This window comes from Talpa europaea, assembly GCF_964194135.1.
Source record: "Talpa europaea genome assembly, chromosome: 7".
NCBI lineage: Eukaryota > Metazoa > Chordata > Mammalia > Eulipotyphla > Talpidae > Talpa > Talpa europaea.
In genome coordinates this window covers 123830019-123850927 of record NC_140074.1, presented here as the reverse complement: position 1 = coordinate 123850927, position 20909 = coordinate 123830019, and the positions used below count along the sequence as shown (strand labels likewise).

The 20909-nt window shown below is 35.5% G+C and overlaps 1 protein-coding gene across 1 annotated transcript in view; it reads right to left on the bottom strand.

Moving 5' to 3' along the window:
- Positions 1-1801: 1801 nt before the first annotated feature.
- The window catches only part of EFCAB13 (EF-hand calcium binding domain 13), a gene marked incomplete at both ends in the record, with an annotated part of 54123 nt that continues 35015 nt past the window's right edge, over positions 1802-20909 (bottom strand). Inside the window, 9 exons of the mRNA XM_084238027.1 lie at positions 1802-1950; positions 4107-4178; positions 5755-5898; positions 7790-7840; positions 9110-9259; positions 12675-12746; positions 13616-13759; positions 17527-17595; positions 19218-19361. Coding sequence (XP_084094153.1) covers positions 1802-1950; positions 4107-4178; positions 5755-5898; positions 7790-7840; positions 9110-9259; positions 12675-12746; positions 13616-13759; positions 17527-17595; positions 19218-19361 — 995 coding nt within the window. The remainder of the gene's footprint in view (positions 1951-4106; positions 4179-5754; positions 5899-7789; positions 7841-9109; positions 9260-12674; positions 12747-13615; positions 13760-17526; positions 17596-19217; positions 19362-20909) is intronic.

Below are 20909 nucleotides of genomic sequence, written 5' to 3'. Positions count from 1 at the left end.
CTAGGTCTTAAACGTTCTCACCACAAAAATAGAGGTCAGTCAGCCAACTGGCAGCAATGTCTATTCATCCAGCTAATGTCCCTGATGCCAGTTGTATTAGCGAGACCACTAGCAATCCAGACCATAAATCAACAAATTTTTGTCATTTCCCATGCTGATTCTTTCTTTTAGCTGTTGATTCAACTTTGCCCTTCTCTTTGCCCTTCTCTTGTATCCAGTCAATAATATGGAAATCATTATATAAACACCCAGAAACGGTTCATCCAAAAGATCCAGTGAGTAAGAAGTGTTAATGCTGCCTCCATTCATTATTATATAATGATTCCAACTGCTGTGTGACCATTTAACAAACTGTTACCTTCATCAGTTTGAAAATCTATAACACCTGTAAACCTAGAAGTTTCTCTTCACTATTTACACTTGTTATACTGTGGTGGCTGTTTCTACAGCAGCCTCTATGGAATAGCTGCTCAAAGTCCATTTAGCTGATTATCTTGCAGCTCTGAGGCACAGCAAAAAAACAGTAATTGTTTTTTGCATTGCTCTTGGATTCTATATCTGTTCCAGATCTAAAAACGAGATATGCTGGGAGCTCTACCTGAAGAAAACGGAACCAACCAAGAAAACCATTGCAATTTAAAAAATATCTGGTGTCTTCTACTGAGAGTTGATGGAAATACTGCCATGTGGGACTTTTTGTCTGTCTTCAAGCACAAGAGCAGCATTAAGTTAAACCTGCTTGCTTTGGGGGGGCTCTAGAGTCAACCTCCTACTCAAAATTAATAACAAAAATCCCCAACCTCACTTTCCTGTTAAAAGACTAAAGCGAATCCCTACTCTAGGGGATGAAGGAGAATGACTTTCAACACCACACCCACCTGCCTCCTTATGGAGAACTGGGGTCACCCAACCGATAGAAGTGGGTAGAGAAGTAGGATCAGGAGTGCAATAGGTAGGTCTCAGCGTCCACGCCTCACATCGTGGTATTGACATGAAACGTATATCTCAATTTTTTAAAGAAAAATTCTGTGGAGCTGAGTTTTGGGGTTTTTTAAACATCTTTTTAAAGATCACAAGCCACTAATATGAAGATTGAAAATGAGGGTGTCATTACAAATGAGGAACACATCAAAAAGAAAAGAACAACTATCAAGGACAACTATCCAAAAAATCTGAAGTGTCAGATGAAATGGACAAATTCCTACAAAACACCACTTTCAAAAATTAACAAAAAGTAGAATATTTTCTTTGAAATCACATGCAATTTAGGAAATTAAGTCAATAATACAAAACTCTCCCATAAATAAAACTCTAAGACCATATTGGTTCACCTGTGAACTATACTAAACACTAGAGGAAGAAAAAGTCTCTTCTAGAGAATGGAAAAATAAAGAATACCTCCAATTTATTTTAAAATGCAGCAAGTTAAATAGTCATTAAAATAATGAAATCATTTTTACATTTATAAATCATTTATAAATGATTTTACATTTATAAATCATTTTTACATTTACCTGCTTCTCCGAGTCAACCCTATGTACAACCCCACTGAGGTATCCCTGGATATCAGTATACTATAATTTCCACTTGGCAACAGCATCTCCAGGAATTCATTCCACTACATGGAAGGTATTCACAAAATAACGTCACTTCCCAGGAACCACCACTGGATTTCCAAAGCAACAGGATAGGACCTGACTTTCCCCTTTGCTTGGTTCCATGGACCTCAGGGTGAGCCCACCAGTGGTAACTATGTCCCACCCTCTCTGATGGAGGATGTGTTATAGATGCATTCAAACTACTAACCATGTTCAGGTACATGTCTTAATACTTCATTAAGTAAAGCATTAGCTGCATGGAGGTCACTGTTCATCAATAATGTCTTGAGGGCAGGAATATCAATTAGATCATTCTGGAGAACTTGTGTAGTAGATAATAGTAGCTGTGTAGCTGAAAAGAGCAAACAACACCTATATTTATAGCAGCACTATTTACAATAGCTAAGCTTTGGAAACAACCCAAATGCCCAAAAATAGACGACTGGATCAAGAAAATGTGGTACATATACACCAAGGAATATTACTCAGCAATCAAAAAAGATAAACAGTGTCACACTGAATTAAAGACTTTTTACATGAACTATTGGTATAGTTTCAAAAAACATTGTGTATTGTAATATCTAACAGTTATTGAGCATTTACTAGGTGCTGGATACTGTTTAAATACTTTTTCTTTACCTATCTAAGTCTTATAATCCAAAGCAGGCAATTATATGACTATTTTTCAGATGAAAAATTGCAATTAGTGAAACTAAGTCATTTACTGAAGAATATATAGATAATAAATGGTAGGGACAGGATTCAAGTTCAGCCACTATAGTTCCAAATCCCATGCTCTAAACTACTGTGCCTTTCAAGTAGTTATATGTAAGTGGTAGACCTCTGTGCCCATGGCTATATAACACTTCACATAAATAATTGTGAAGCATTACAAATAAGCTTTACATCAAAACTATATTGCATTATTTAGCATAAAGTTACTTCACAGAGACAAAATAGATCCCCCCAAAAAGAACTCCATGCTATTTGTATTTGTGTATTTATCTTACAAATTCTGACAGCCTTTGTTACTTTCCAGCATCTTAAAACAGTTGTTGTGGTTGTTGATGCTGTTTAATTTAGTTCAGATTTTATAGTTATACTTAGCAGGAAAGTTGGTATGATACAAGTTACATAGTGAAAGTTGCAAGGAGATCAAGACTTATAAATAATACTGATTACCTGCTTTGGTAAAGTTACTGTTTAGATTATTCACTAGAAAGGTACAGCACATCTCCTAACCCCCCTGGTATAGGATGGGTTTTTTAACATATATGCACTCAAACTACCATGTGGTATAGAGGATAAAATAAAGATCAGTGAAATGGAATTGAGAATCCAGAAGTACCCATGTATTTATGAACAATTGATTTTTGACATGGCCATTCAGTGGGGAAAAAATAATCTTTCCAATAAATGATGCTGGGAAAATAGATATCCATATACAAAAGAATTTAAAGCAAACTATTTCACACCAAATGCAAAAATTAATTCAAAATGTATCAAAGATTGAAATGAAAAAGATAAAACTATTAAACCTTTAGAAGAAAACATTAGTGTAAATCTTCATGATAAGGCAACAAAAGAAATGACAAAAGAAAATATAAATTGGACTTCACCCAGTTAAAAAACTTCCATGTTTCAAAGAATGTCATCAAGAAAGAAAAAACACAACTCATAAATGGGAGAAAATGTTTGCAAATCATGAATCTAACAAGGAAGAAATATTCAGAACATATAAAGGACTTTATATATTACAACTTGGCAAATAACGCAATTTTAAAATAAACATAGCATACATATATTTGCAGAAGATATACAAACAGCCAGTAAGCACAGGAAAAGATGCTCAATATCACTAATCATTAGGGAAATGAAAATCAAAACCACATGAGATAATTTATATCCATTAACTAATAATGGCTATAATAAAAAAGACAAGCCATAGCAAGTGTTGGCAAGGATGTAGAAAAGTCATACATTATTGGTGGGAAGGTAAAATGATGCAACTGCTTTGGAAACACTTCATCATTCCTCAAAAAAGTTAAACATGAAGTTACCATATGGACTAGCAATTCCATTAGTAGGTATATACCAAAGAGAAATAAAAGATATATTCACACAAAAGCTTGTACTCAAGGTCTCCCTGGTGGTGCAAAGGGTTAAGCACCACAGTATGAAGCAATCTGCAGCCTCTACAGCACGAGTTCAATCCAGGCCAGCCAGAGAGAAACCCACATGGCAAAGCAGACCTCTCCTGTTCTCACCCGCTGCTACCCTCAACAGTGTATTTCAGCCCGTCTGCCTGTTCTGTTCCACACTCTGTCTCTGGTGAATCCTCTCACCCTCCCACACAACTGACCTGTACCCCGGTTCTTGTATAAATAAATAAATCTTAAAAAAAAAACCATAGACTACAAATTAAAAACTTTAAATCCATATATTGATTTTTATATATAATTTTTCGTCTTTATTTTTCAGTCACTGTCCTTTGAAGTATTCACTTACCTTGGGAATCTTTGATTTGTGGATTTTCCTTAATTCCACTTAAGAAATCTTTTAAATCCACCTCATTATTATCTGGAAGGTCAAAATTAAACACACTAATGTTAAAAACCTGATACTGAAATAAAGTCTCTGATTGACAACAGTTACCTAGAATTCCATTCTACTTTATTTCTATCTCAAATAATTGAAACTATTTCAATAAAACCTTTCATACTTTTCACACCCATTGAGAGGTTAATAATACCAATAACTAACATTATTTGAGTTCTTATTCAAAAGTAAGAACTTAAGTAACTTTTGGTTTCCTTGTACCTACTAAGCATCATTTTATGGTGCTTTTACATTTATTACCTCATGTCATTTTGACAATAATTCTATGATGCACGTATCCTTACTATGCCTATTTCTAAAATATGAAAGCAAAGAGAGATTATGTAATTTGTCAAGATCACAAATCATCTCTTATTGGTTTGGATCCTATATTTATAATGCCACTATGAGAACCCCAATTCAAAACACAAAAATTCAGGTGAATTGGTGGTGGGAATTTTACGGGAACTACACCAGAGAAGAAAAAGCATGCATTGCACATAAAGGAAGAATGATGATGTAAAATACATATTTAAAAAAACATAAAAATTGATCCAGGTCAATAATAATCTGGAGTGCCTGGCAAAAGTAAGAACCAAACTGCTGAAGAGACATTTTCAAACCTAGAACTCATGGATTTCCATGGAAAGAAAAAACTGGTTAATAGGATAAGTGCAAAATAAAAGGTCACCTAAAACCAATGAAACTCAGCAACTGTATTCCCACATGAATTGATTTTTTTAAGAGTGAATGTGTCTAGGATAGAAAATCAAATACATATTAACTCGAGTCCAAGATGGAAAACAAAAGTAAATATGGCCACTTGGAGGCAAAGCCCAAAATTACATAACTGTTCTTTTAAAATATAGTGGACCTTCAGGTATTTCCTTGAGTTGAAAAACAAAGTGGGACATGTACTATAAAAGGAAGTTGAATCTCTTTGGAAGGAAGATTACATATCAAATTGAAACTGTTAATATCATGTCTTTGTTTTATTATATGATGTTTGATACTTTTCCATCCATGCTTTAAGTAATGAATGTCAATTATCTAAGCATATACAGTATGCAGATGAGAATGGATAATTAAATATGACCGATAAATATTTTTTTAATTGAGATAACATGGGGTTTACAGTGTTGCTTGTGATTTAGAGGTACAGGATTTCCCCCCTTACATGTTGTTACCATCTTACCTCCACCATCAAAAACACCCACAGTCCTCCACAGTAGTCCATTGTGCTCTTCCTTACTTAGTTCTCTCTCCTCCCACTCCTACTCTGATAGCCTCAGTTCTGCAGTGAGATTTCTAGGATTTGTTATTAGTTTGGCTTTGAAAGATTTGAAAGGCTATATGCATGCCCATAATCATTGCAATGCTATTTACAATAGCCACACCAATAAATATTTACATTAGTAAAGTGCTTTGACGTTAATTTGTATCAACCCAAGTATCTAGTATGACTTCCTTTAGCATCTTACCCTCATATATAATCTCAAAGACTGCTTCCCCCACATAGGGGGAAAGGAAAGGAATCTCCAGTGAAAAAGATGCTCACCATTGATGTCACAATATTTAAGGGCTTCCCTGAAGTCCTCTTCAGCTAAATTAACATTCAAAGTTTTCAGGGCATGCTCCAAATTAGGTATGCCAATTTTGCCATTATCAACATGTGACAAGATACAAGCAGCTTCCCTAAAATCTGCAAAGATAAATATATACAAAATATTATTGTTTTAAAAAATGCAAAAATATTTGTCCAAAGTCCACTGTAAACTCTCAAATATTTATTTTAACCAAATCTCTGCAGCAAAAAAAAGTCAAACATTTTCTATTTATAACCAACAACCCACTTAATTCAAGTAGCATTTGAAAACAAAAAATTTGTGGCAAAGACAATGTGGCGGGTTATCTGAATCTGTTCGTATATAAATACTGAATGAGCTGTAAGCCTTTCTTAGTTAAGTTACGCCTAGCAGATCTAAAGATTTCTATCAACTGATGAGACAAATGAAAACTAAATTTTGGGACTGAAGATTTTGATCCCAGGGCCAAGTTCACACTGTGTTTTTGTGTGAGTCAGAAAAAGACATCCCCTTTCTACGTATTAACTTTAAAATAGCACACCTGCAATCTACTTCTGGGGCTCAGGGCTCAGAGCACACATTGGAATATGAACCACTTTTCAACCTCCACTGTGTGCAAGGCATAATCCATACAACCAAATGGGGCAGCCCTGTTGATATCAGATCAATTTAAAATATAAAACATAATCATTATTAGGTGTTCAATTTTTCATCAATACCATTTCACACTTCATTTCTCCCTCAAAATAAAATTTTTGTATATTTCCATAGTCCAAAAATTGTTGCATTACACCCTCAGGCCTAAATTTTCATGGAGGATACTTGGGGGAAAAAAAGTATCATTTTATGATACTAGTCCTACATCCATTCTACTAACATTTATTTTATACATATTAAGATATGAAATAAAAATTCTCTTATCAAAGAGTGTCTTAGAAATTCCTTGAGGATGGGACTGAATCTATAATGTCTATAAACAAAATGACAATATATTATATAGTTGTACTATCAGAAAAATGTCACAAGATATTATAGAAGTACTGCTTTAGCGAATGAACACTCTGGTAAGTGTTTTGGGGTGGTAAGTGATGTATGTGCTGAGTTTGGTGAGGAAATATTCACAAATCAACAACACATGCAAAGACATAGAACCAGAAGCAAATAGAATTAAAACATGTCAAATAGTATGGCTACAGAATAAATACAAATGTAGGAGCATTAAGAAATAAGTCTAAAGAAATAAAAGATTCATTCATTCATTAACTGCCTATTTACCATTATGTGAGTTAACAACAAAAGAGATTTGGAACAATAAATACTATGTAAGTCTTATCAGCTATTACTGAGAGGCTGCTAGAATCAGGATTGTGCTTGATCTAGAGAAACAACAGAAAGTCAAATGGAGACATGGTCCTTCGCCAAAGGTCACTTCTAAACAAGTGGGAGAAAGAAACATTAATCAAATAATCAAAACTATGAATGAATATTTATAATATGAAATAAGAGCTATGACAGACATGGTTTAATGAGAGTATATCACAAAGGAAACTGACCTAGACTAGCAGATAATGAAAGGCTTCCCTGAGGAACCAGTCGCTACTCTGAAAGATGAGTTAGCTTTAATTAGACAGAAAGGGCCAAAGAAGAATATTCTAGGGAATATGCAACAACCTTGTGGTAGAAGAATACAGTTTACCTAAAAATTGAAAGGAAGTCAATATAGTTGAAGTACAAAACGCAAGGCTAATGGTACAAAGTTGTGACAGTGAGACAAGGGAAAGTAGGAGTTTGATCTTTATCCTAAAAAGGATGGAAAATGTTATTAATAGGTTGAGGTAACATGATCAAATTACTATTTTGGGGAAAACTCTTGCTATGACTGGAGTGGGCAGAATGGACTAGCAACCAATCCCACTGGTATTTAACAATAAAGAACAAAACTTTTATAAGGAACTTAAAAATAACTTTTATAGGTAACATTTTCTCATTAATATCTAAAGTTCTTACCATCAGCTTTTGGCAATTTCAGATTTGAAGATATATCCTTTGTCCTAAAATCTGCAAATTTAAAGAGATTAGACCATAAGTAATAGATCTACCTAGTCTGAAAGGAAACCAATGAATAATCAAGATAAAATACTTAAACTCTCAATAACATTTATCATTGATGACCATTCCCTTCTCAAAAATCTTCCTCTGGTGTCCAGAATATTATTCTCTCTTCATGCGCCTCTTCTTAGATTCCTCCATGGATTTGTCATCCTCCAACAGGGTTTTAAATGTGGCCAAGCTTCTAATGCCACAGATACTTTCTTTCTCCCTATGAGGGCAGTCTGAACTGTCCTTTTCTATCTCTGCTTACCAACCCTTGTATTATCTATCTAATCACAGAGTCTTTTCTAAGGACAAATTGTAGTTCACCCTTTCATCTCACACACCCCCTAGCAGAAATGCAAATTAATAGGGATTTATTTGAGAGATAAGTGATAGAAATAAAATCTTTCCATTTGCATAGATAGAACAGTTTAGTATGCTGGGGAATTTTATAAGATAACTCTAAGACATTTTTCTCAATCTCAGCATAATTAACATTAGGGCCAGATAATTATTTGGGGGTGGAATTCCTACCCTGTACACTGGAGGATGTTTAGCAGTGTGACTAGCCTCCAATCACCAGATCCAGCTATCCTCTCCAACCAAAATGATGTTGGGCTTTGCCAGTTGTATTCTGTGACACAAATCTGATTTTACTTTTTAGCTGAAGCCAAATTTAAAGACGGGAGATTAATTTCTAAATATGGGTAAAATCCATTTGGGTACGTCCCAGATGAGAATATAGATAGATGAAGTAAATTCTTTGTAAATAGAACAAACAGCAACTTAACATCTTATATATGTAGTGTTATAGAGGCAAACATTTTAGCCTAATTTTTCAACAATAACTTGTTACTTGTAAAGGGCCTTTAAAACTTAAAAAAAAAAAAAAGCTAGAAAACTATTAACACCTTTCTAAAATTCATAAAAAGGAAAAGAGATAATTTTGAAATGAAATTACTCTAGGAATAAACATTACCTTCAAGGCTATGCAACAATATATATAAATACTTTGAGACCAACTTTACATCCCAGCACAGGAGATCATCCAGTAATTTGATACTGTAATAAATAAGTTTCTGTGGTATATCCCTGAACCTGGTCTAGTAAATCTGGTCTATAGATTTGGTATTATTTAGGAATTAATAATTGGTAAAATAATTTGAAACTCTTGGATAAAAACCTAACAGGAATTTTTATTACAAGCTTCTGCTATTTGCTTAATCAACTCACCCTGAATTGAGGAATCATCCAGTATTTCTTGAGGAACATGATCAATGGAATTAATTCTACTGGTGTTTTTTTGTACATCTAAATACTGGTCCTTATCAGACTGGTTACTTTCTTTCATGCAGTCCAATGCCTTCATGGCCTCATTCAATGCTACAAACACAGAGAATATACATACAACATGAAATTCAGTCCCTAGGATCTAAAGCACTGGAACAAAATAACAAAACTGATGGATTTTTAGATTTTCACTCTCCAAAATGGCAGTCATTAGCCATAGCTGGTCGTTTAAGTAACAGAGCAACCTATTCTTCACTCCTAGCTTTCTGTAGTCCCTTACCTTTATCCTTAATTATGTTAAATGTCTTTTTTATGAATGGTTCCTCTGCAAACAAAAATTTATCAAAGTTTCTCTAGTTTTCCTATTAATAAACTCACTATTTCAGTAGATTACCCTTAATTCTTCATAATGGCTCTCAAACCCCAATTTTTTTTTTTAAGATTTATTTATTTATTTATTTATACAAGCACTGGGTACAGTCAGAAGCACGAGAGGATGAGAGAATTCACCAGAGCCAGAGCGGAGAGCAGAGCAGGCAGAGGGACCAAAGTACACTGCAGAGGGGAGCAGCAGGCGGCAGGAGAGGTCTGCGCACCATGTGGGACCCTCACCCAGTGGCCGGGGATCCAACCAGAGCTGCAGAGGCTGCGGGCAGCTTCACAACCCAGCGCTCAACCACTGCGCCACCGGGGAGGCCCCCTCAAACCCCAATTCTTCCCTATACCCTTTGCTCTTATCAGCTAGCTTCACCCAATTTAGAGAAGAATCATAATCTATCATGATTAGCAAATTAACATTAAATATTCAGATTAGGAAATTCATGCCTGACCTCCTTTAGTTTTAAAAAAGAAAATTTCACATTTCTAAAATAATTTGTTTTTAAAAAGGCATCCCTCAGGAGTCATTAAAAGAAATGGATAATAAATTACTTTAAATTAGCTAATGTAAAACTATAAATTAATAGAATATTTTGTTCTATGACATGGTCACTTGACATAGTTTCAAAATCAGATCACATGAGAAAGAGTTGAAGGGAAATTTGAGCCTAGAAAAAGATGACTTAATGGGAAGGAAAGAAAACATATGAGTTCTCACATTTCCTGATGAAAAGCCCAAATGTAAAATATGGTTCAGGGATGGAAATGTTAAGCAAGATTTCCACCAAATATGTGGAATAATTGTCTACTTTCATAGCTGTTCAAAATTATGGTACAAACTGCCTCAAAAACTTACAAGGATTGCCAAGACCAACAATGGATTGAATTTACATTACATTAGTCTATCCCTGAAACCCACTAATTTAATTTTTAAATAAATATACAAAAATTGAAGAAACTCCATATCTAGTGCACTAGAAAGCTATCAAATCCTGTACTACAGACCTCATACTCTGATCACAATAAGATTAAAAATAAAGAGAGATAATAATTAATTCAAATTTTTTGAAATTTAAATCTTTCTCTTAAAGAGCTCTAATATCAAGGAGAAAATCAAAATACACTGGACATATTTTAAAAACAACAATAACAAACAAGACTGTTAAAGTTTCACAAAAATGAAAACTGGTGGCTTTAAAATACATTTAATTTTCAGCAAAAATAAAGTAAATTTGTAATTCAAATAATTTAGAAAACCTACCAAAATGGCCATAAGGAATAGAAGGGCATTTTATGAAGATAAAAGCAGAAGTTAATTTTTTAATTGTAAACAAACACTAAAGGTTAATGTAAGAATTAGCGATTCAAAAAGAGAAATAAATGCTTGCTAGCAAACAAAGAAAAGGGATATAGATATAGGTACATGTATTCAAGAAAGAGAAAATAACCAGATACAAAAAAAAATAAAAATTATCGGTACATAGGACTGTACTAATATTCTAATAAAACACCTGAATAAAGCTAAAAATTTCTTAGGAGAATAAAAGTTACCAAAACTGACAAAATAAGACAGAAGATGTCAAAAAAAAACCCCAAATCTATCAAAAACAAAGTCAAAGATGAATAATAAACTAGAAAAATCCTGCAATAGATAAAATATTAACACCCTTATTATATAAAACACTATCTACAAATTCATATGAAAAAGACACAATCTAATTAAATCATGACCAAAGCACATTCACAAACATGAAAAATGTTAACTCACTAGTAATTAAATAAACACATTTAAAACAATAAAAATATTTTCACCATCAGAATATTCAATATACATCACCAGCTATCAAAGTATGAATTCTTACAACCCTTTAGGAGAATAATTAGGTAGTAGCTGTTAGTACCTTATAAATGCATATATTTTAGGCTAGCAGTTTGACTTCCATGGAATTTATCCTACGGGAAAACTTTATATACATGTGCACAAAGATGTAGATGTATAATACACGCATGTTCATCAAAGTGTTTGTAATAGTGAAAGATTGGAAATAATCTAAATATTCATTAAAAGGGTGGTGGGTAAAATTATAATCCATCCCTATAATGGAATATTATGCAGTCTTTAAAAAAATGAGGTAGTGGGCCTCCCCGGTGGCGCAGCGGTTGAGCGCTGGGTTGCGAAGCTGCCTGCAGCCTCTGCAGCCGGTTCGATCCCCGGCTGCTCCCCGGCCACCGGAGGAGGGTCCCACATGGCGAGCAGACCTCTCCTGCCGCCCGCTGCTCCCCTCAGCAGTGTACTTCGGTCCTTCTGCCTGCTCTGCTCCCTGCTCTGGCTCTGGTGAATTCTCTCACCCTCCCGCGCTTCTGACTGTACCCAGTGCATGTATAAACCAAACAAACAAACAAACAAATAATATAAATAAATAAATAAATAAGACATGCCTCTAGAAAAAAAAAAAATTTAAAAAAAAAAAATGAGGTAGCTTATATGATATAATGGAATGGAAACAATAGCCAAATTTTTTTTTATAGAGGCATGTTTTATTTATTTATTTATTTATTTGATTGTTTTTTGTTTATACATGCACTGGGTACAGTCAGAAGTGCGGGAGGGTGAAAGAATTCACCAGAGCCAGAGCGGGGAGCAAAGCAATTAGCCAAATTTTTAAGGCAATTGTAGGATATTATGGACATAGCAGTCTTATTTTTAAAGAATTTCAGACTAAATATATATTCAGAGACATAATTGTTTAAAAGCTTAAAAGTATATTTATCAAACACTAAGGGGGTATATACAGAGAGAGAGATGTGCTTTGTATTTCTTATATTTCTGGGCAATAAATTTTTTACAAAAATTATCATTAGTAAATAATAAAGGCATTTTAATAATAGGAAAAGAGCTCAACCTTGTGATTTTTCCCAATCTTTTTAATCACAAACGCACAATGCTTAAAAGAAAAAAATAAGCAATACAGTAAAGCTCACCATAACTGGGAGTATTGAAATACAGATGAAACAAACACTTGGGACAGATGGCAAAGAAGATTCAAACACCAAAGTTAGGGTTTGACTAGATAACATTTGAACAAATCCTGCATTGTGGACTTTCAACAGTTTTACCATAAACTCTTACCAATAAAATTGGAAAATGTCTGGGTGTCCGTCAAAGCCTTTACACAGTCTTTAACATTAATCATGCCATCTTCTGGAAGAAAAAGAGAAAGTTGACAGACAAGAATTCCTGAACAAGGTAATATTTAAAAGCTAGTATCAAAATCAAAATCAGCATACAACTTTTATTTTTTTAAATAAATTTTATTTTTATATTCCCCATTCAATTGCAACCCCCTTATTTTGACCCCAATCCCTCCCCTCCCCGCTCCCCACCCCCCATAGAGTGTCTCTGGTTCATAGTTTTTTGTTGATTTTGATTTTCACTTTCTTATAGTTATTCATTTTCCTGGTCCTTTATTTAAGTTTTCTAGATTCCTGGTATGAGTGAGACCATCCGGTATTTTTCTTTTTCTTTCTGGCTTATTTCGCTGAGCATGATCCCTTTCATCGCCATCCATAGCATACAACTTTTAAATATTTCTTGAACACTTTATTTATAAGTCTCCTTTAGCTCATTTTTATCCATTATACAATAACCCTACAAGATTATATACCAGTTCTGATTCTATCTGTAAGGGAACCAATACACTAAGATATGTATAAAGACCAATAACTTCACTCTGCTAAAGCAGCAAAGTTAGAGTTTCTATTCACAGGACCTGAATTCCCAAACTATACCTCAGTTCTTGAATCAAAATATATCTGAGGAAAGAGATTCCAACAACCCGACCCCCTCAAAATTTCAACCTGCTTGCTGAATGTATCGTCATAACTGCCTAAGAAAAATTTAAAGACTTATATGGAAGATTATGTTTACAACAACATAAGCAAATACCTATAGATATTTGCTCCACAAAGGAATCCCATTTGCTTGAATAAAGACCTTGCACATTTACCTACTAAAAACAAAACAAAGCAAAAGCAAACAAATAACCCAGAGAGTAATATTTAAATGTTTACCAGAAACAAAATCTGATTGAAGAATTTTCTCTGCCTCTTCTGAAGGTGACTTAATCCCAATATTTCTTAGAAAATTTTCCAAGTTCCTCCCAGCTATCATGTCACCTTCAAGCAAATCAAGAGCTGAGACAACCTCCTTTAATTCTAGAAATAGAAAAAAAATGTTATTTGGTAATTGAACTAACCTCTGATTTAAAAAACAACAGTAGCCATTACTAAAGACATCTGTTAGTGGCAGCTCATAGTTTATTATCATAACCTGCATGGAGGAATAAGAAACCTCAGCAAAGAACCCAGCCCTCAGGAGATTCTATGCCCAGCAGCACAATATGCAAAGGGTTCTTAGTCTATCATGTTTCATGAATGCTAATGTGAAATTGGCACAACAACAAAAAAAATTTATATAGCTGAAATTTTCACTGCAATTGTACCAAGTACTTATTTTTCCGTTAAGCACTAATGGTAGAAAAAATTTACTCATCCTCACTGAGGTGAATTTTAGAATCAAGAGAAATATAAAATATAAAACAGAGGTATCACAAGGACTCATTCCCTGTCCTTCTCAATTCTACCAAAACTGAAATATAACCCAGTATCTGGAATATTGCTTTATTCCCAGTCTGTTCAGAGGAGGCAGGATCAAGTCTGATAGACCTGTATTCAAATCTTGCCTCCAAGATCTGTGACCTGCAGCAAGCTATTACTACTTAATCCCTCTATAAAATCCAATAGTCTTACATCTAATATGAGATGATAATGAAATCTACCTCACAACATTGATGTGGAGATTAAATATAATATAGAAAAAAAAGAATAATATTACACATATACTATGGGTTTAACAAACGTCATATAGAAGTAAAACAATTATTGCTATTATTACCAACATGAACTAGCTGCAAACAGTAAGCATAGCTTCTTAGAGCCGTAGCTCTTTTCTCATTTCCCTTTTAGTCGTTGGGAGGCAACTGTAGATGGCACCTTGCGCTTTGCCAGCACCTAAAGACCTGTGTCAAGTTTTGCTTCTTTGTTTTAACTAAAATTTGGTTTCCTTTAAAATACTGTTTCCTTACAACCATCTCCTCCCAAGCTCCTCCCAAGCTCCCTACACCCTAGGACGAGGAAACAGAGTAACAGTCTCCTAGCTTTCTGCTGCTATAGTCGGGTGCTTTAGTGATGTCTTCAGTCAAAACCTAGTCCATCCTTTGAGGCTCAGTCCTAGGATTCAACGATGGCACCCTCCCAACACCATCATCTGTTACTTTCTGATCACTCTTTCACATTCTCTGAGGATCTGGGCACTTAGATCGTAATCCTCTCTAAACCCTATTTCATTACCATTCAGCAACAATAAAGATAAATCTAGCCTCAAAGCACCTTTGACCTCAAGGCCAAAAGCCTCCACTTCCTTTCTAAAGTCATTTATACCAGGGACAATTATCTTCATTTTCATCATTACCTAGAACTGCTTGTCCAACCTCTCAAATGTTAAATCACAAGATCAGACACTGACCATAATTCCTTAAAGCTATACGTGTATCTATTTAAGAAAAACATATAACTCAATTCAAACTATGCCTATTTTCTAAATCCCTCCAAATTTTCCAACAAATAGTCTAGAACAGTGAACTAGTCTTATCAGTTAGTAATGGAGGGAACATTCTGAAAATCAAGTTCCCATATGATAGCCACCCTTACAGGCAGAATTTTCTAAAGACAGCAGGCTCAGGCTTGCTATGTTAACTCTTTACATCGCAAGTGGTCCTTCTGAACTCTTCCCTGTGGTTATTAGCCTTACACTGCCCTAGTTGTTAAGATTTCAATGCCACCCCCCCCAAATCACTGTGACCATCCTTCAAATTCCTATACCTAACTTAACATCTGTTCTCTTTTTGCAAAAGTTTAATTTTTTTCCTTCCTCCTCATGAAAACTTACCTGTCCAAAATACCGGTTTTTTTGAGCTCTGCTGTCTGATTTCCACATTAACTACATTTACTTAGCACATCATATGTGCCTGATAACAAGGTTACAAACTTTACATGTGTTTTTGCAGTTGATCCCGAGAACTCTGTGAGAAACATGATGTTCTTAGCTTTCTTATTTTCAAAGATGAGGAGACCAGAATGGCCTAGAGAGATTACCCCGCTTGCAAGTCAAAAACCACATGCTAGGGCTTCCCCGGTGGTGCAGCGGTTGAGCGCTGGGTTGCGAAGCTGCCCGCAGCCTCTGCCGCGCCGGTTCAATCCCCGGCTGCTCCCCAGCCACCGGAGGAGGGTCCCACATGGTGCGCAGACCTCTCCTGCCGCCCGCTGCTCCCCTCAGCAGTGTACTTCGGTCCTTCTGCCTGCTCTGCTCCCTGCTCTGGCTCTGGTGAATTCTCTCACCCTCCCGTGCTTCTGACTGTACCCAGTGCATGTATTAAAAAAAAAAAAAAAAAAAACACCACATGCTACATCTATCATCCTTCAGGGCCCATGCTCTTTTCTAACTCTATGTATTGAGTCTTATAACATTACTAATCTAACTATGGTGCTGTGTTGATGATAATTATGTTATGTGACCCAGGTAACATATTTATATATTAACAGGGAATTGTTAAACACTTTGCTTAACCAAGAGAAAACTCTAATGGTAGGAATATCATATTCCAGGGCAGACTGAAAAGTATTTGTCTACTTCTTTGCACATAGGAATGACTCTACATTTGTGTTTCCTAAACATTTATATGTGTTGTTATTCTTCTCCTGAGAGTGCTCACTGAACAAATGGCCATTTTTTTTATTTTTATTTTTTAAAGATTTATTTATTTATGCATACAAAACTGGGGTACAGGCCAGAGGTGGGGGTGAGAAAATTCACCAGAGACAGAGTGGGGAGCAGAACAGGCAGACTGACTGCTGAGGGGAGCAGCGGGCAAGTTGGGAGAGGTCTGCTGCACCATGTGTGTCACCTCCCTGGCAGGGGATTGAATTCATGCTGCAGTGACTGTGGCTAGCTTCATAGGCTGCGTCTTAACCCCTTGCGCCACCAGGGAGGCCCCACAAATGGCCATTTTATTTATTTATTAATTTATTTTTAAAAATATTGATTGATTGATTGATTGAAGCACTGGGTACAGTCAGAAGCGCAGGAGGGTGAGAGAATTCACCAGAGCCAGAGCCGGGAGGAGAGCAGGCAGAAGGACCAAAGTACACTGCTGAGGGGAGCAGCAGGCGGCAGGAGAGGTCTGAGCGCCATGCGGGACCCTCCTTCGGTGGCCGGGGTGCAGCTGGGGATCAAACCGGCGCTGCAGAGGTTGTGGGCAGCTTCGCAACCCAGCGCTCAACTGCTGCACCATCGGGGAGGCCACAAATGGCCATTTTAAATGACTATTCAAATAAACTGTCTTCATTGGTTTTAGTTTTATGTTTTTAACTTTTAAACAAAAATTATAATAAGAAACCTGTGCTGCCAAAATGCCCAGGGTCACTGTATTTAACAAAAACTTTAGGAGAATGTCTACTTTAAAGAAAGGAACATGAAGAATGTCTACTAAGGAAGTAGCAGAAGATTCATGAGAAATTCTATAATTTAGAAGCCATTGTAGGGGATGGCGTTTTAAGTGTTAACTTTAAATAGAGAATATTCATATCTGGAAAAAATTTTAAAGCCAGCAGTTAACTTTTCATAAAGCCCCAGAAACAAAAAAGGGATTAAAAAATTTAAACATTCTTTTCCAGAAAAAATACTTCTTTTCTTTTATTATGGAAGCCGCCAACTATTCATCAAAAACAAGTTTTGTCTGCCTTATAAGTAGATCAGTGCCAACATGTTGTCCCAAAACTAGCAGAACCAGAAGCACTTTAAAAAAATTGAAAGCATCCATTCAAAAAGAAGTACACTTAATAGTCACAAATAATCCACTACTTACCTTCTAACCTGGAGGCATCACACATGTTTTTTACCACTTTTGCAAATTCATCAGTTTGTACTTTGTCACCTTTGGCAAGAAAAATATTTTTGATAGATCAGCTTCACTAAGCAAGTCAAGATCCACAGAGGCAATCTATTAAAATGTAAGTCATTCAATGTACTCGTAATAATTATATTTCCTTTTCATATTGTTGAGTAACCAGAGATTAATTTAATGCAATGAATAAATCTTAAGATTATTTTAAAATCTAATAAAAAATAATAAAAAACAAAAACATGTGTATATATAAAATCTTCACATCATACACTTTAAAAATATATAATTACATTTGCCAATTATTCCCTCATAAATTTGAGGAAAACAAAAACAAACATAAACAAGATTATTTAAAAATCTTAAATCAGGTTAAATTTTCAATTTCCATCAATCAAGAGAAACTATGCATACTCACCATATTCTTACAGATGAAATTAAGTTACAAACCTCAGTCAGTGAACCTTTCAAATGTTAGCAAATAAAAATACTCTACCAGATAACCTAAAAGACCTTCCAACACCAAGTGATTCTCCAACTATTACCATCCACAATGGAAAAGAGAAGGGAAAAGTACTTGTTAAGTACTCATCAACCTCTCACCTCAAATATCCCAACAAACAAAACTATCAAACACTTGAAGTCCAAAATTACCAGTCTCAATTAAATAGGCGATTAAAAAGAGATAAGTAATGTTCATAGAGAAAGACAGTTTTTGAACAAAGGCCCCAGACAGCATGCTTGTGTGCTAGAATACTTGTGCATACACATTAAAGTACAAAAGTACATTTGTAATGTCAAGGTATTAAGAATAACAGGGAGTGGCAAAGTCCTGTACTCTCCCCTGCATGAAGAATATTGTCAGTATATGATGGAGTCTTATTTTAAACTTTGTAGTCTACATTATCGGTTTTATAGAATTATTGTAAACTTTCATTTTTTTTTTAAAGATTTATTTATTTATTTATACATGCACTGGGTACAGTCAGAAGCGCGGGAGGGTGAGAGAATTCACCAGAGCCAGAGCGGGGAGCAGAGCAGGCAGAAGGACTGAAGTACACTGCTGAGGGGAGCAGCGGGCGGCAGGAGAGGTCTGCGCGCCATGTGGGACCCTCACCCTGTGGCCTGGGAGCAGCCGGGGATCGAACCGGCACTGCAGAGGCTGCGGGCAGCTTCGCAAGCCAGTGCTCAACCACTGCGCCACCAGGGAGGCCCTGTAAACTTTCATTTTGCTTGGATCTTTCTTTACTTGCTAAGTAGAGGTAGCAGCCCAAAGGAAATGTGTTTTTCTAGCAAATTAAATAAAAGCCTTTTTCAACAAAACAGTATGGATATCCCAAGTAGTATTACCATAAAACTGGAATAGAGCTCAGCATTTCCTAATAATGCTGTGTTCACTAGGCTATGCCATTTTCCAGTAACATGTTACCAACTTCAAGGTAGTCAATGCATAACTGATCAATTTAGAGTAATAATGAGTTAGATACTAATATGTTTCTATAGGACAGCCAAATAATTTGAGCTTTATTTATAGTTCCTAAGTGTATATATCAGTGTGCATATATCAAATGCAAGATACAAGGACAAATACAGGCTAATAAAAAATAAAACCGCATTCTTGTGTATCTTTCAATTTTAGGATTTGGAATACATACCATCAATTGTTGATAATTTCAGTGCAGCTAGGAACTCATCTTTTTTTAAATTTCTATTCAAACTAGACAGACTGTTCCATAGATCAGGAGCACTGATAGTCTCTTGGCTGAGATTGCGGAGGTTTTCAACAGTATCAGACAATACTAAAAGATAGATAAAACACAAGTTTTCAATATGTTTGTCCAAGAAATTAATACAGTGTAATAATCAGGAATTAAAGTTTTATGGTTAAGAAAAAACAAATACAACATAAATTAACTGCCAATTTTCAAATATTAAAATACAACAGAATATTTAACACACAATTAGTGTATCTTTGAAGATTCTGAAATATCTCAAGAACTTATTGAGTCCTCAGCCCTGAATAATCATCATAAAGAATAATTTTCATTGAAATATAAATTTACAAAAGTCTGAATTCACAAAGCTCTATCCAATTGATAAAACCAAGAATTAAATAGATTTGTTCTATATCTCTTCCCCTCCCCAAATTTTCCCTGGATCCTACCTCCTCTTCAATCTACCACACTGCAGCCCATGGGAAAAAATTTTTGTATTTATTAAAATTCCAATAGAAAACCTTTCTCAGGTGTTTAAGAGGGGAGTGAAAATCTCTTATTATAAATGAGTAAAAGAGGGCCTCCCCTGGTGGTGTAGCGGTTGAGAGCTGGGCTGCAAAGCTGCCCGCAGCCTCTACAGCGCCAGTTCGATCCCTGGCTGCCGGCGAGGGTCCCACATGGCGCATAGACCTCTCCTGCCGCCCGCTGCTCCCCTCAGCAGTGTATTTCGTCAGTCTGCCTGTTCTGTTCCCTGCTCTGGCTCTGGTGAATTCTCTCACCCTCCTGCTCTTCTGACTGTACCCAGTGCTTGTATAAATAAATAAATAAATCTTTAAAAAAAAAAATGAGTAAAAGATCACTCTGTTGTTATATAGAAAATGGACTGACTGGAAGATTGGGCAGCTAGAAACTAAATAATTCTGAGAATAATATGACAGTGGCTTTAACAAGTGATGGTGAGAAAGATAATGAGAAGCGGACAAATACTGGATGTATTTTGAGAATGTAGCTCAAAATTTTATTTGTCTTCTATACAAGGGAACATAATAGATTAAAAGATTATTTGTGTTGTCAGTCACTTCATTTTTCTGAGGAATTTCAATTTCACGGAGATCAAGCTTACCAGCACAGAGTTGTAGCATGCATGGTATCTAATTCATATCTGTAACTACAGAGGAACTGAATGAAAGGCTAAGGAGGTTAGAGCTGTGAAGAACTCCCAAGTTTGAGACCTGAGCAGCTGGGTGGATAGTGGTGTCACTAACAGAGAAGAAAGATTAGGGAGAGAATAAGTTTACTGAAGAACAAGAATCATGTTTATGGACAAGAATCATGTTTGCTATAAATAGGGAACTGAAAGGCTCTAGATATTAAAGCAGGAAGATCACTCAGGAAGAGCCTGAACAGAGTCTGGAATCATACTAATACTTAAGAGGCAGCAGAAAAGAAGCAGATAGCAAAGGAGACCCAAAAGTCATAAATATACAATGAAATATTACTCAGTTATGAGAAACAAGGAAATCCTATCATTTGGGACACATGAATGGACCTTCAGGGCACTATGCTAAGTGAGATAAAACAGAGAAAAACAGATGTTACATAAGCTCACTTAATTGCAGAATCTTAAGAAGT